At 55.2% G+C, this 12,721-nt stretch overlaps 1 protein-coding gene across 3 annotated transcripts; it reads left to right on the forward strand.

Moving 5' to 3' along the window:
* Positions 1 to 6,225: 6,225 nt before the first annotated feature.
* MEN1 (menin 1) lies at positions 6,226 to 12,377 on the forward strand. Of its 3 annotated transcripts, none has more exons than XM_060628721.3 (10): positions 6,226 to 6,330; positions 6,719 to 7,179; positions 8,153 to 8,361; positions 8,560 to 8,688; positions 8,962 to 9,002; positions 9,076 to 9,163; positions 9,851 to 9,987; positions 10,383 to 10,518; positions 10,995 to 11,159; positions 11,363 to 12,377. In XM_060628721.3, coding segments are annotated over exons 1-10 (1,851 nt in total). In that variant the 5' UTR covers positions 6,226 to 6,328; the 3' UTR covers positions 11,846 to 12,377. The 3 variants fall into 3 exon arrangements, with proteins under 3 accessions (XP_060484704.1, XP_060484706.1, XP_060484707.1); XM_060628723.3 differs by having other exon boundaries at positions 6,232 to 6,342; XM_060628724.3 differs by having other exon boundaries at positions 6,330 to 6,433.
* The last annotated feature ends 344 nt before the right edge of the window (positions 12,378 to 12,721 follow it).

Here is a 12,721-nt window from a genome sequence, read left to right on the forward strand (position 1 = left end):
TGACTGGCTCAGGAGGTAGAGCATGTGACTCTTGATCTCAGGGTTGGGAGTTTGAGACCCACGTGGGCATAGAGGTTACTTAAAAAGAAAATCTTAAAAAAAAAAAAATGGGCTCAGTCAGTTGAGCGTCTCAATTTTGGCTCAGGTCATGATCCCAGGGTCGTGGGATGGAGCCCCGCGTCGGGCTCTGCACCGAGCATTGGAGCCTGCTTGAGATTCTCTATATCTCTCCCTCTGTCCCTTTCCCCTGCTCACGCTCTCTCTCTCCCTCTCTCTAAAATAAAATTAAAATAATCATAAACAAAAAATAAATAATAAAAATTAATTTTCTCCCCATGTTTTATGTTGACAAATTTCAAACCTACGAGAAGATCAAAAGAATATGAGCCCCTTGAGGCACCTGGGTGGCTCAGGCAGTTGAGTGTCCGACTTCGGCTCAGGCCATGATCTCACAGTCTGTGAGTTCAAGCTCCACGTCGGGCTCTGTGCTGACAGCTCGGAGCCTGGAGCCTGCTTCGGATTCTGTGTCTCCCCCTTTCTCTGCCCCTCCCCTGCTTGTGCTCTGTCTCTCTCTGTCTCAAAAATAAATAAAAACATTAAAAAACAAAAAGAATATGAGCCCCTTGTACTCTTTGCCTATACTCACCAATTGTTAGCATTTTGCTGCCTCTGCTTTACCTCCATATCTAACAATATCTACATATATACACGTACATAACGTATTATGCTACCATTTGAAAGTGAGTTACAGACGTCTTGAACCTAAATACTTCAGGGACATCTCTTAAAAATAAGGAACCACCAGAAGCCACTGTTACCGTCTCAAGAGTTTTCATATTGATACAATACCATCTAATGACAATCTGTTATGGGATATACTGTGATCCCCCCAGATTCATATGTTGAAGTCCTAACCCCTAATACCTCCATACATGACCTTCCTATGAAATACAGTCATTGAAGATGTAATGAGTTAAAATAGTTCATCAAGGTGGGCACTGATCCGACATGACTGGTATCCTTTAAAAAGAGGGGAGCTTAGGGGCGCCTGAGTGGCTCGGTCGGTTGGGCGTCTGACTTCGGCCCAAGTCATGATCTTGCAGCTCGTGAGTTCGAGCCCCGCATCAGGCTCTGTGCTGACAGCTCAGAGCCTAGAGTCTGCTTTGGATTCTGTGTCTCCCTCTCTCTCTCTGCTCCTCCCCCACTCGCACTCTCTCTCTTTCTCTCAAAAAATGAAAAAACGTTAAAAAAACATTTTTTGAATAATAAAAGGGGGGAAGCTGGGGCTGCCTAGCTGGCTCAGGCAGTAAAGTATGCAATTCTTTTTTTTTTTTTTTTAATCTTTACTTTTGAGAGAGAGACAGAGACAGAGAGAGAATGACAGTGTGAGAGAGGGGAGGAACAGAGAGAGAGAGAGGGAGACAGAATCCGAAGCAGGCTCCAGGCTCCGAGCTGTCAGCACAGAGCCTGACGTGGGGCTCGAACTCACGGACTGTGAGATCATGACCTGAGCCAAAGTCGGACGCTTAACTGACGAAGCCACCTAGGCGCCCCTAGAGTGTACAACTCTTGATCTTGGGGTTGTGAATTTGAGCCCAACATTGAACACAGAGTTTATTTAAAATACAAACTTTTCTAATTAAAAAAGGGGAAGCTTGGGCACAGACACACACACACACAGGGAGAGGACCACGTGATGATGCAGGCAGAGATCAGGGTGATGTTTCCACAAGCCGAGGACCCCCAAAGGTTGCCAGCAAACCCCCAGCAGCCGGGGAGAGGTCTGGACCGGATTCCCCTCACAGCCTCAGAGGGAAGCAGCCCTACCCATACCTTGACCTCAGCCGTGCAAACTCCAGAAGGACAGACAAGACATTTCTGTTGTTTAAGCCGCTCGGTTCATGGTACAACCGTGGCATAAATGTTCTTTATGGACTTTTCAAAAAATCGAGGATTTAATTCTGGATCACATGTTGCATTTGGTCGTCCAGGCTCAATTTCCTTTAAGGAGGAGCAACTGGCCGCCTTGTTTTTGTTGCCTCCCTGATATTAACATTCTCTTAAGGGTCCAGGCCAGTTATTTTGTACGACGGCCTGTGATTTCCATCTGTCTGATGGTTCCCCCTGAAATTCATATTTAACTTTTTTGTCAAGAATATTACCTAGATGGGGCACCTGGGAGGCTCGGTCAGTTGAGTGTCCGACTATGGTTCGTGAGTTCGAGCCCCACGTCGGGCTCACTGCTGTCAGTGCAGAGCCCGCTTTGGAGCCTCTGTCCCCCTCAGTCTCTGCCCTCCCCCACCAATTCACGCTCTCTCTCTCTCAAAAATAAAGAATATTTTAAAAAAGAATATTACATAGCTGATGCTATTTTAAATCAATTTTAATTACAATACTTGTTTTTTTTTTTTTTTTGTTTTTTTTTTGTAAATTAGAGGTGAGTTCCCTTTTGACTCTCTCCCTTCTCCCCATAAGGTTAGGTTATGGCGATGGGTGCCATATAGATCTGTACATATGTACTGGCAGACATCAAGAGGGACCACCCTCCGCCAGCCTCCTTGCTTCCATCGGTGGAAATCAAGTGAGAGCCTCGGGACCCTTCATGCCCTTGGCGGGAAGCTCTTGCCCTCTGTGCCCTCACGCTCACACCTGGCTCCCTGTCTCACTCCTGCCTCAGGACCATCAGAACACGTCCTGCAATTCCCTCCTCTTAAAGAACAACACCACAAAAGGACCTATTGGGACCTCGTCAAGATAAAAAGCTTCTTCACAGCAAGGGAAACAATCGACAAAACTGAAAGACAACCGACGAATGGGAGAGGATGTTTGCAAACGACATATGGGATAAAGCGTTCGTTGCAAAAAATCTGTAAAGAACTTACCAAACTCCACCCCCGAAAACCAAATAATCCAGTGAAGAAAGGGGCAGAAGACATGAATGGACACTTTTCCAAAGAAGACATCCGGATGGCCAACTGACACATGAAAAGATGCTCAACGTCACTCATCATCAGGGAAAGACAAATCAAAACCACACTGAGATACCACCTCACGCGGGTCAGAGTGGCTAAAATGAACCACTTAGGAAACAACAGACGCTGGCGAGGATGCGGAGAAACGGGAACCCTCTTGCACTGTTGGTGGGAATGCAAACTGGTGCGGCCGCTCTGGAAAACAGTGTGGAGGTCCCTCAAAAAATTAAAAATAGAACTACCCTATGACTCGGCAATTGCACTCCTAGGAATTTATCCAGAGGATACAGGAGTGCTGATTCGTAGGGGCACACGTACCCCAATGTTTATAGCAGCGCTTTCAACAATAGCCGACTTCTGGAAAGAGCCCAAATGTCCATCAACTGGTGAATGGGTAAAGATGTGGCATATATATAAAATGGAATACTACTCGGTGATGAAAAATGATGAAATCTTTCCATTTGCGACAACGTGATGGAACTGGAAGGTATCATGCTGAGTGAAGAAAGCCGGTCAGAAAAAAACAGATAACATATGTTTTCACTCATATGTGGAATTTGAGAAACTTAACAGAAGACCATAGGGGAAGGGAAGGAAAAATAAGTTACAAACAGGGAGGGAGGCAAACCATAAAAGGCTCTTAAAGACAGAGAACAGGGGGGGGCGCCTGGGTGGCGCAGTCGGTTAAGCGTCCGACTTCAGCCAGGTCACGATCTCGCGGTCTGTGAGTTCAAGCCCCGCGTCAGGCTCTGGGCTGATGGCTCGGAGCCTGGAGCCTGTTTCCGATTCTGTGTCTCCCTCTCTCTCTGCCCCTCCCCCGTTCATGCTCTGTCTCTCTCTGTCCCAAAAATAAATAAAAAACGTTGAAAAAAATTTTAATAATAAAAGAGAACAGGGACACCTGGGTGGCTCAGTCAGTTAAGCAGCCGACTCTTGGTTTCGGCTCAGGTCATGATCTCACGGTCTTGGGGGTTTGAGCCCCGCGTCAGGCTCTGTGCTGACAGCACGGGGCCTGCTTAGGATTCTCTCTCTCTCCCTCTCTCTCTGCCCCTCCCCCCCCTCATGCTGTCTCTGTCTCTCTCAAAACAAATAAACTTTAAAAAAATATTTTAACAGAAAGAGAGAACACACTGAGGGTTGATGGGGGTGGGAGGGTGGGGAAAATGGTGATGGGCACTGAGGAGGACACTTGTGGGGATGAGCGCTGGGTGTTGTACGTAAGTGATGAATCATGGGAATCCACTCCCGAAGCCAAGACTACACTGCCCACCCTGGATGTTAGCTAACTTGACAATAAGTTATTTAAAAAAAAAAAAATACTGGTTACGTATAACAAAGACAACGATGACACAACACCCTCCTTTGACCCCCTTCCCTCCCCACCCCCCCCCCCGGCTGCCATCTTGTTTTTCTCCTGTCTGTGCCACAAAGCTCCCTGAAAGAGTTGAGGATTGGCACCGTCTCCAATTTCTTTCCTCTCGTTTTTCTTAAGCCCAGTAACTTCAGGCTTTTGCTCCCCAAACTGCTCTTCGTGTGGCCTTCAGGAGTTTGCCCTGAGCCAAATCCAGTCAGTCTTGGCGGGCTCAGCTTGCTGACCTACGAACGGCGTCTAACACTGTCAGTCCCCACCTCTGCCTCGGTGCACGGTCTTCTGCACAGCTGCTGGTCTGGTTCGCTTCCTACCTGTCTGGCCAATCTCCTCTGCTGGTTCCTCCTGGTCTCCTAATCTCCGTATGACGAAGTATCCCAGAACTCAATCAGTGGTGACGTCATCCCCAGCCACTCTTGGCCCAGCTCCGCCTAATGTTAACCTCTGCCACAATCGAGACGCATCGGTCAAACCTAACTGATAAAAACCATGAAGGAAGCTATAGACTTTATTTAAAATTTCACCAGTAGGGTTCCCGGGTGCCCGTTTTGTGTGTGTGTGTTTTTTTTAAGTGTTTATTTTGAGAGAGAGAGAGTAGGGGAGGGGCAGAGAACAAGGGAGGGAAGAGAGACTCCCAAGCAGGCTCCAAGCTGTCAGCACAGAGCCCGACGCGGGGCTCGAACTCACAGACCGTGAGATCATGACCCGAGCCGAAGTGGAAAGCTCAACCGACTGAGCCACCCAGGTGCCCCGATGACTTTGACACTTTTGAAGAGTACTGGTCAGGTATTTTGTAGAATGTCCCTCAGTCTGGATTTGCCAGATGTTTTCTCACGATTAGGCTAAGCTTATGGATTCGGGGGGGAAATACCCACAGAGGTGAAGTCGGGCAGGAATTTGATCTGTTTTACTCACTGCTACATAGCCGGTGCCTAGGACTGAGTGCCTGGCCCACAGGCACCAAAAATCTGTTTGCTGAATGAATAAGAAAGATTCACGGATGACTCTGGAGGAATTAGTATTGTTTTGAAGTTTTAAAATGTTCTTTCTTTCTTTTTTTTTTAGTTTTAAAATGTTCTTAATACAAATATTATCTTATCATCCCTATTGTTCTGTAGTATTTTCCCTCAACGATCTGCTCTGAAGATCTATTTTGGGATGCATCCAGCAACCTCACTCTTCTTTTGCCCTATGACAAATAACGATAATGGTGCTTTAGATGTTCTTCTTGGCAGATGTGTTACAGTTTCTCAAGAGCAGAACTGGGTGGCTCAGTCGGCTAAGTATCCGACTTCAGCTCAGGTCATGATCTCACAGTTCGTGGGTTCGAGCCCAGCATCGGGCTCTGTGCTGACAGTTAGGGGCCTGGAGCCTGCTTCATGTTGTGTGTCTCCCTCTGTCTCTGCTTCTCCCCCCACTCGTGCTCTGTCCGTCTCTCCCTCTCAAAGATAGATAAACATTTAAAAATAAAAAGTAAAGAGCAGAGCTAGGGAAGAATTGCTAGACATCGAGGACACACATTTTCGTGTTGATGCATACTGATAAAAATTCAACTAAAGTGGCTCGACACACAGGACTCCGTGTCAGTATTTCAAAGTACCGGTTTTCCTCGCATCTTGACGACACGTGACAACCTCAGCGCAGCGACCGCCTGAGGAACGCCTGGTCACGCCCCGGACTACATCTCCCAGAATGCACCGCGGTTCCACGGCCTACCTGGAGGGCGTGAAATGGAGTGACCAATCCCTGAGGATCTCAGGGGGGTGGCGCAGGCTCCACTCTTCACCTACCTCCGGGGAGCCCGGAGCGGCGGGACTACCACTCCCATAAACCACTGCGGACCGCCCGGCCCGGCCACCATTTCAAGACGCGGCGGGGCCGGGAGAGGGCCCGGGACTCCACTTCCCGGCAGGCCGTGCGGCCCAAGGGGCGGAACTCCATTTCCCAGCAGGCTCCAGGCGGCGGGCGCCGTGGTGCCTTGTGTGGGATGTAAGCGCGGAGGTGGGCGCGGGGGACCCAGGCCAGGACTCTTCTTGGCATTTGGGGGGCTTGGGCTAGGGGCGCCCTCCGGACGGACTCTGGGTGCCCGGGGGTACGGTCGTAGGGAGGGGGCGGGGCGGCCGTGGAGGGTGCTCAGCGGGGTTTTAGGGGCGCACACCCATCGGGGCCGCGGCTCCTGGGGTTGTGGGGGACGAGGAGGCCCTTCCAGCCTCAGCTGAGGGGGTCTCCGACGGAAGAGGGGAAACAAATGAGCGGAGGGCCAGGGGGGCGGGGAAGTAAGAGAGTGTACGAGGTGGGGGTGTGGAACCTTAGCCGAGCCTGGGAGGGGGCTCCCCGGTCGTGTAGCCCGACCCTCCCTCCTCCTTCTCTCCCGCAGGCCGAGGCCCGCCGCCATGGGGCTGAAGGCCGCCCAGAAGACGCTGTTCCCGCTGCGCTCCATCGACGACGTGGTGCGCCTGTTCGCTGCCGAGCTGGGCCGAGAGGAACCGGACCTGGTGCTCCTGTCCTTGGTACTGGGCTTCGTGGAGCATTTCCTAGCTGTCAACCGCGTCATCCCCACCAATGTGCCCGAGCTCACCTTCCAGCCCAGCCCCGCGCCCGACCCTCCTGGCGGCCTTACCTACTTCCCCGTGGCCGACCTGTCCATCATCGCCGCGCTGTATGCCCGCTTCACCGCCCAGATCCGTGGCGCCGTCGACCTGTCTCTCTACCCGCGAGAGGGGGGTGTCTCCAGCCGAGAACTGGTGAAGAAGGTCTCCGATGTCATCTGGAACAGCCTCAGCCGCTCCTACTTCAAGGATCGGGCCCACATCCAGTCCCTCTTCAGCTTCATCACAGGTTGGAGCCCGACAGGTGGCAAAGGGCCAGGATCCCGTCTCACCTGGGAACCTTAGCCCACCTCTTCACGGCCCTGTATGGTTTGCAGAGCCCTTTAAGACCTGTAAGCCTTGGGAGGTGGGGCGGGTGTTATTACTACCCTGTGTGCAGCTAGGGAAACTAAAGCCCAGACAAGGGAAATGGCGTGCCACAGAACAGCAGGGCTGGGACTGGACCCCAGCCGCTTGCTCTCCAGGCATGAATCCACCCTCGGCCTCCTCAGCACCCCCACCCCTGCCATTGAGCAGCTGCACGAGTCCCTCAGCTCAGTGTGAGGCGCGAAGGGCAGCAGCGGATTTGGAGAGTGAGGAGCCTACATCTTGGTCCATCTGAGACGCTTAAGTGAAAGCGAACAGATGAGGGAGGGCCTTCACCTCAAGAAGCTTAACCCTCAGGGCTCGCAAAGAACTCTCGTCTTTGCTCCAGGCCCAGTTGACTGGCAGTCGGGTCCTGGAGTGCCATGTTGAGAAGGGACCGGTGGCTGCTTTTGAGCCAAGCAGGAAGAATACAGAGAGAGATTAGGAATATCTACCAGTGGGGGTGGGAAGAAAGAACATCGGCCAGAGGGTCTTGTTTTTGCTGTCCCTGTTTTAACCCAATAGGCACAATAAAACAAGGAAACCCCTGAATTATCATAACGGGTGCAGAGAAGGAGAAGGAACCAGCTCAAAGGCTGGGTGGAGCTATGTGAAAGCCAAGAAGCTCTCTTACTGGGGGATGTAAGGGGGGGCGAGGGGAAGGCTTCGAACACATAGGAGGAAAGGGATTGAGAATTGATGGGCAGAAGCATCTAAGATTTGTGCACAGGCTTGGAGGTGGGGGAGCGTGCATCACTGCGTGGCCCCTTCCCCCCGCCTCCCCTTCCCCCCCCCACCCCCCACCCCCACCGGGGCAGACCTCAGAGGACCCTCTTTCATTACTTCCCCTTCCACAGGCACTAAACTGGACAGTTCTGGTGTGGCCTTTGCCGTGGTGGGGGCCTGCCAGGCTCTGGGTCTCCGGGATGTCCACCTCGCCCTGTCTGAGGACCACGCCTGGGTAGTGTTTGGGCCCAACGGAGAACAGACAGCTGAGGTCACCTGGCATGGCAAGGGCAACGAGGATCGCAGGGGCCAGACGGTCAACGCGGGTGTGGCCGAGCGGGTACTGTCCCCACCCCCTCCCCTTCACGCTCTCCTCGCCCAAGCCCCCCCGAGAGGCTCCGCTCTCTCGGGCCGTACTCCCCTCTGCCTGTCACCACCTGTGTATGCCACGAAGGGGAGCGCCCCATTTCTGGCCGTCGGTCCCGGGAGTAGGCACCGGTGAGCCATCACGAGACATCTGGTCTTGTCCTCTCCCAAGAGCTGGCTGTACCTGAAAGGATCGTACATGCGCTGCGACCGCAAGATGGAGGTGGCATTTATGGTGTGTGCCATCAACCCTTCCATTGACCTGCACACCGACTCCCTGGAACTGCTGCAGCTGCAGCAGGTGAGGGCAGCCCGTGGGGCCTCGGGCGGGGGCACCTGCCCTCCCCTTCCTCAGCTCCAGCTTCCCCTTTGGTGACACGGGTTGACACTTCCGGGCCTGGCCTTCCCCGGGGCTCTTGGGAGAGTAGAACGGAGACACGAAAGGGCTTCGGCCCCAAGAAGGGGCTGCCTCCCACCTGGTGGGAGGTCCCTGCTGGAAGTCACATCTGCCTGGTAGACTGAGGCCCTCCTCACCCCGCCCCCCAAGCTCACACCTCTCCTCTTCGGCCCTTAGAAGCTGCTCTGGCTGCTCTACGACCTGGGACATCTGGAAAGGTCAGTAGGGGAAAGTGGCCAGGCTGGGCCTCAGGGGGCTGGGAGGCAGCCTGGACTCATGACCCTTTCCCAGGTACCCCATGGCGCTGGGGAACCTGGCAGATCTGGAGGAACTGGAACCCACCCCTGGCCGACCAGACCCACTCACCCTCTACCACAAGGTGGGGACGTCTCAGGAGGGTACAGAAGGGAAGCCCAGCAGCGGCTGGGGTCCCCTTCTCCCTGGGGACTGGGAGGTGGTGGGTGAGGAGAGAGGAACTTTGTGTGTACTGGGGGCGGTCACCCATCCGTTCCCCATTTTGTGTTTATTACGTGCATATTCGGTGCAGTCCGGGCTCTCTGAGGGGTGTTCTGGGTTCCCGGCCTGGGGGTGATAGGGCCCGAGTTTCTTCCTTAAGCCCTGCTTTTTCTGCTGCCTCTCGTTGTCCTAGAGCGTAACAGAGGTCACATGTGGTGGGAGCACTGAGGAGGGGGTGTTAATTCTGTGGGGGCGGGGCACAGGACGGACGTTGGGCCGGGCTTAGAAGGCTTTGGTGTGTGTGTAGGAGTGTGTGGGAAGCCTGGGAAAATGGATGTGCCCGGAGCTTGGAGGGCGGGCCCCTCCCTTTTCCTAGGCCCAGTTCTGTGAGCGTCCCTGCCCACCACAGTGTGACCCAGGCCTCAGCAGGCAGTCCTGCAGACTCTAGGGAGGAGCATCTGGTAGAGAGGATAGAAGGTGGTGGAAGGGAGATCGGAGGTGGAACTCTCTGGGATCTTCCTATTGTTCCTTCCGGGTGTGACCCAAAAGGATCTGTGCCATCCAGGGCAACTGGGGCTGCCTCTCTGAGATCCTTCTGCTCTGTCCCCAGGGCATTGCCTCGGCCAAGACCTACTACCGGGATGAGCACATCTACCCCTACATGTACCTGGCTGGCTACCACTGTCGCAACCGCAACGTGCGCGAAGCCCTGCAGGCCTGGGCTGACACGGCCACTGTCATCCAGGAGTGAGGATCCCCCGACAGGGCCTCAGCCCGGCCTTTCGTCCCCTTCTGCCTCATTTCCAACCCGCCTCATTCAGGAGTGAGGCCTGGGTCCCAAGCCCTATCCGCTTTCCAACCAGTCCCCAGGCAGCCAAGGCCACCATCACCCGGGAGGCTGGGACCTCTGATGAGCACCTCACACCTTTCCCTGCCTCCCCTGTCCTCCCGATTTCCAACCACTGACATCCAGCAATAGAATCTGCACCCCCCCCCCCAGCCCGTGACCCCCCTCCTTCCTCTTCCTCTTGCTCTGGGCTGACACAGATACCACCATTTCCGGGTAAAGACCCCAACCGCTCACCAGGTCCCCGGGGGTCCCTGCCATGACCAAGACCCCACCGTGCCCTCCTGCTCTACAGCTACAACTACTGCCGCGAGGACGAGGAGATCTACAAGGAGTTCTTCGAAGTAGCTAATGATGTCATCCCCAACCTGCTGAAGGAGGCAGCTAGCCTGCTGGAGGCCGGCGAGGAGCGGCCGGGGGAGCAGACCCAGGTGAAGAGCTAAGAGCTCTGGCCTGTGTTCCCTTGGCCACCTGAGCAGGGCTGCCCGTCACAGGACCCGGGGACTGCTGCATGGGACGGGCCCGCGAGGGGGAGGTGGCCCAGCACGGGGAGCTACATTCTCTTCTGCAGTAGCTGAGGTCCTGGGCCCGGGTGTGAGGGAACTGGGGGTATTTTAGGGGTTTCTACCCCTGTGGCTTCAGGTAAATGGGGTGGAAGCCCATCTCTTTCATGGCCAGTGCCCCTCATTCAATTGAGGGGGTGGGATATAGGGAAGGGATGTTTCTCCCCCCACACCCTGGCTAAGGACTGGTTTTATAAAAGGAAAGAGATTCTAAGAGTTCTTTTCCCCTATGCTCTCCTCGTTTGAAGCCAGGGCTCTTTGCCCAAGCAGGGGTCCCCGACCATGCCCTGTGATAAGGGGTGATGAAGTGGGTCTGACCTGTGCCCTCCTTTCCCCGTGCCCAGGGTGCCCAGAGCCAGAGTTCCGCCCTCCAGGATCCAGAGTGCTTCGCCCACCTGCTGCGATTCTATGATGGCATCTGCAAATGGGAAGAGGGCAGCCCCACGCCCGTGCTGCACGTGGGCTGGGCCACCTTCCTCGTGCAGTCCCTAGGCCGATTTGAGGGGCAGGTGAGGGGGAGCTGCACGGGGATGCTGGGAGAGGTCGGGGGGGACGGCAGCCACCGAGTCAGAACCTTTGAGGTCCTGAAGAGGGTTTGCTTGTCCCCTTTGGGTGCAGATGAGACTGAGGCCCGGTGACGCGATGGCCGAGGCTGGGCCTGGGGTTCCGGCCACTGGCCTGCAACCTCCCCTCCGCGTTCCTCCCTGCCCAGGTGCGGCAGAAGGTGCGCATAGTGAGCCGCGAGGCCGAGGCGGCGGAGGCGGAAGAGCTGTGGGGCGAGGAAGCCCGGGAAGGACGGCGGCGAGGCCCGCGGCGTGAGTCCAAGCCAGAGGAGCCGCCGCCGCCTAAGAAACCGGCGCTGGACAAGGGCCCGGGCTCCGGCCAGGGTGCGACGTCGGGACCCCCGCGGAAACCCCCAGGGACAGTCCCGGGCACTGCCCGCGGCCCAGAAGGAGGCAGTGCGGCTCCAGCCCCTGCGCCCGCAGCGTCGCCACCACCCGAGGGGCCGGTGCTCACTTTCCAGAGCGAGAAGATGAAGGGCATGAAGGAGCTGCTGGTGGCCACCAAGATCAACTCGAGCGCCATCAAGCTGCAGCTCACGGCGCAGTCGCAAGTGCAGATGAAGAAGCAGAAGGTGTCTACACCTAGCGACTACACTCTTTCCTTCCTCAAGCGCCAGCGCAAAGGCCTCTGAGCCACCCCAGACTCCCTGTCAACCCTCCTTGTGGGGGGGGGAAGGGGGCGTTCAGTCCCGGAGGGAGGCCCCACACCAGACACCCCCCCTCCCCTCCCCCTGAGCCCTGCCTCCGCGGGGGGGGGGGGGGGGGGGCGAGGTGGCCTAAGCCGGTCCTCCGAGCCCCACCCCCACCCGGAACCCAGGCTGCAAGTTCTCGGAGTACAGACTACTCCAGGGCTCTGCCCGCCATTGGAATATAGATCCCATCCCCCAGAATCCCAGACGGCCAATGGGAACCTCACTTTGAGCTCCATCATTAATCCTTAAAGGTCCAAGCACTGGAAACAGGCCCCACCTCAGAACCGAGGCTCTAACCTTAGGCCAGACCAGGGTTGCTCCCGGTTGCTCCCAGCCCTACACCCAAGAAGCACAGGACCCGCCTCCAACCCGGAGACCTGGGACTCGGCTCAGCCTCTAGTAGTACATTTCCGCGCTTCAGGATTCCATCCCTTGGGAACCCAACCCCCCCCCCACCCCGCCCCCCCCCCCCCCCCCACACACCCAAAAGAATTTCAACTTTCAGAGTTTGGAAATTCTAGCTTCTTCCCCTCTATCCTGCGAGTCTGGGACACGAGACGCAGTCTCCGGCCTGTGAATCCTGAGCCCCGCCCCCTTCCTGACCAAACTGGCCGCAGATCAGAGCAGACCTCTTTCCGACCCTCTGGGAACCTCCCCGAGGTCCAGCCCGCCTCAAGGGACTCTGGAGGAAATCTGCAGGGGTTTGCGAGTGGGTGAGGGGAGCCTGATCTCTTCCTGTTTTGTACATAGATTTATTTTTCAGTTTCAAGGAAGATGAATACATTTTGTAAAAAAAAAAAAAAGTACACGTCCGTG

This window comes from Panthera onca, chromosome D1 (assembly GCF_046562875.1).
Source record: "Panthera onca isolate mPanOnc1 chromosome D1, mPanOnc1 haplotype 2, whole genome shotgun sequence".
Classification (NCBI taxonomy): Eukaryota; Metazoa; Chordata; class Mammalia; order Carnivora; family Felidae; genus Panthera; species Panthera onca.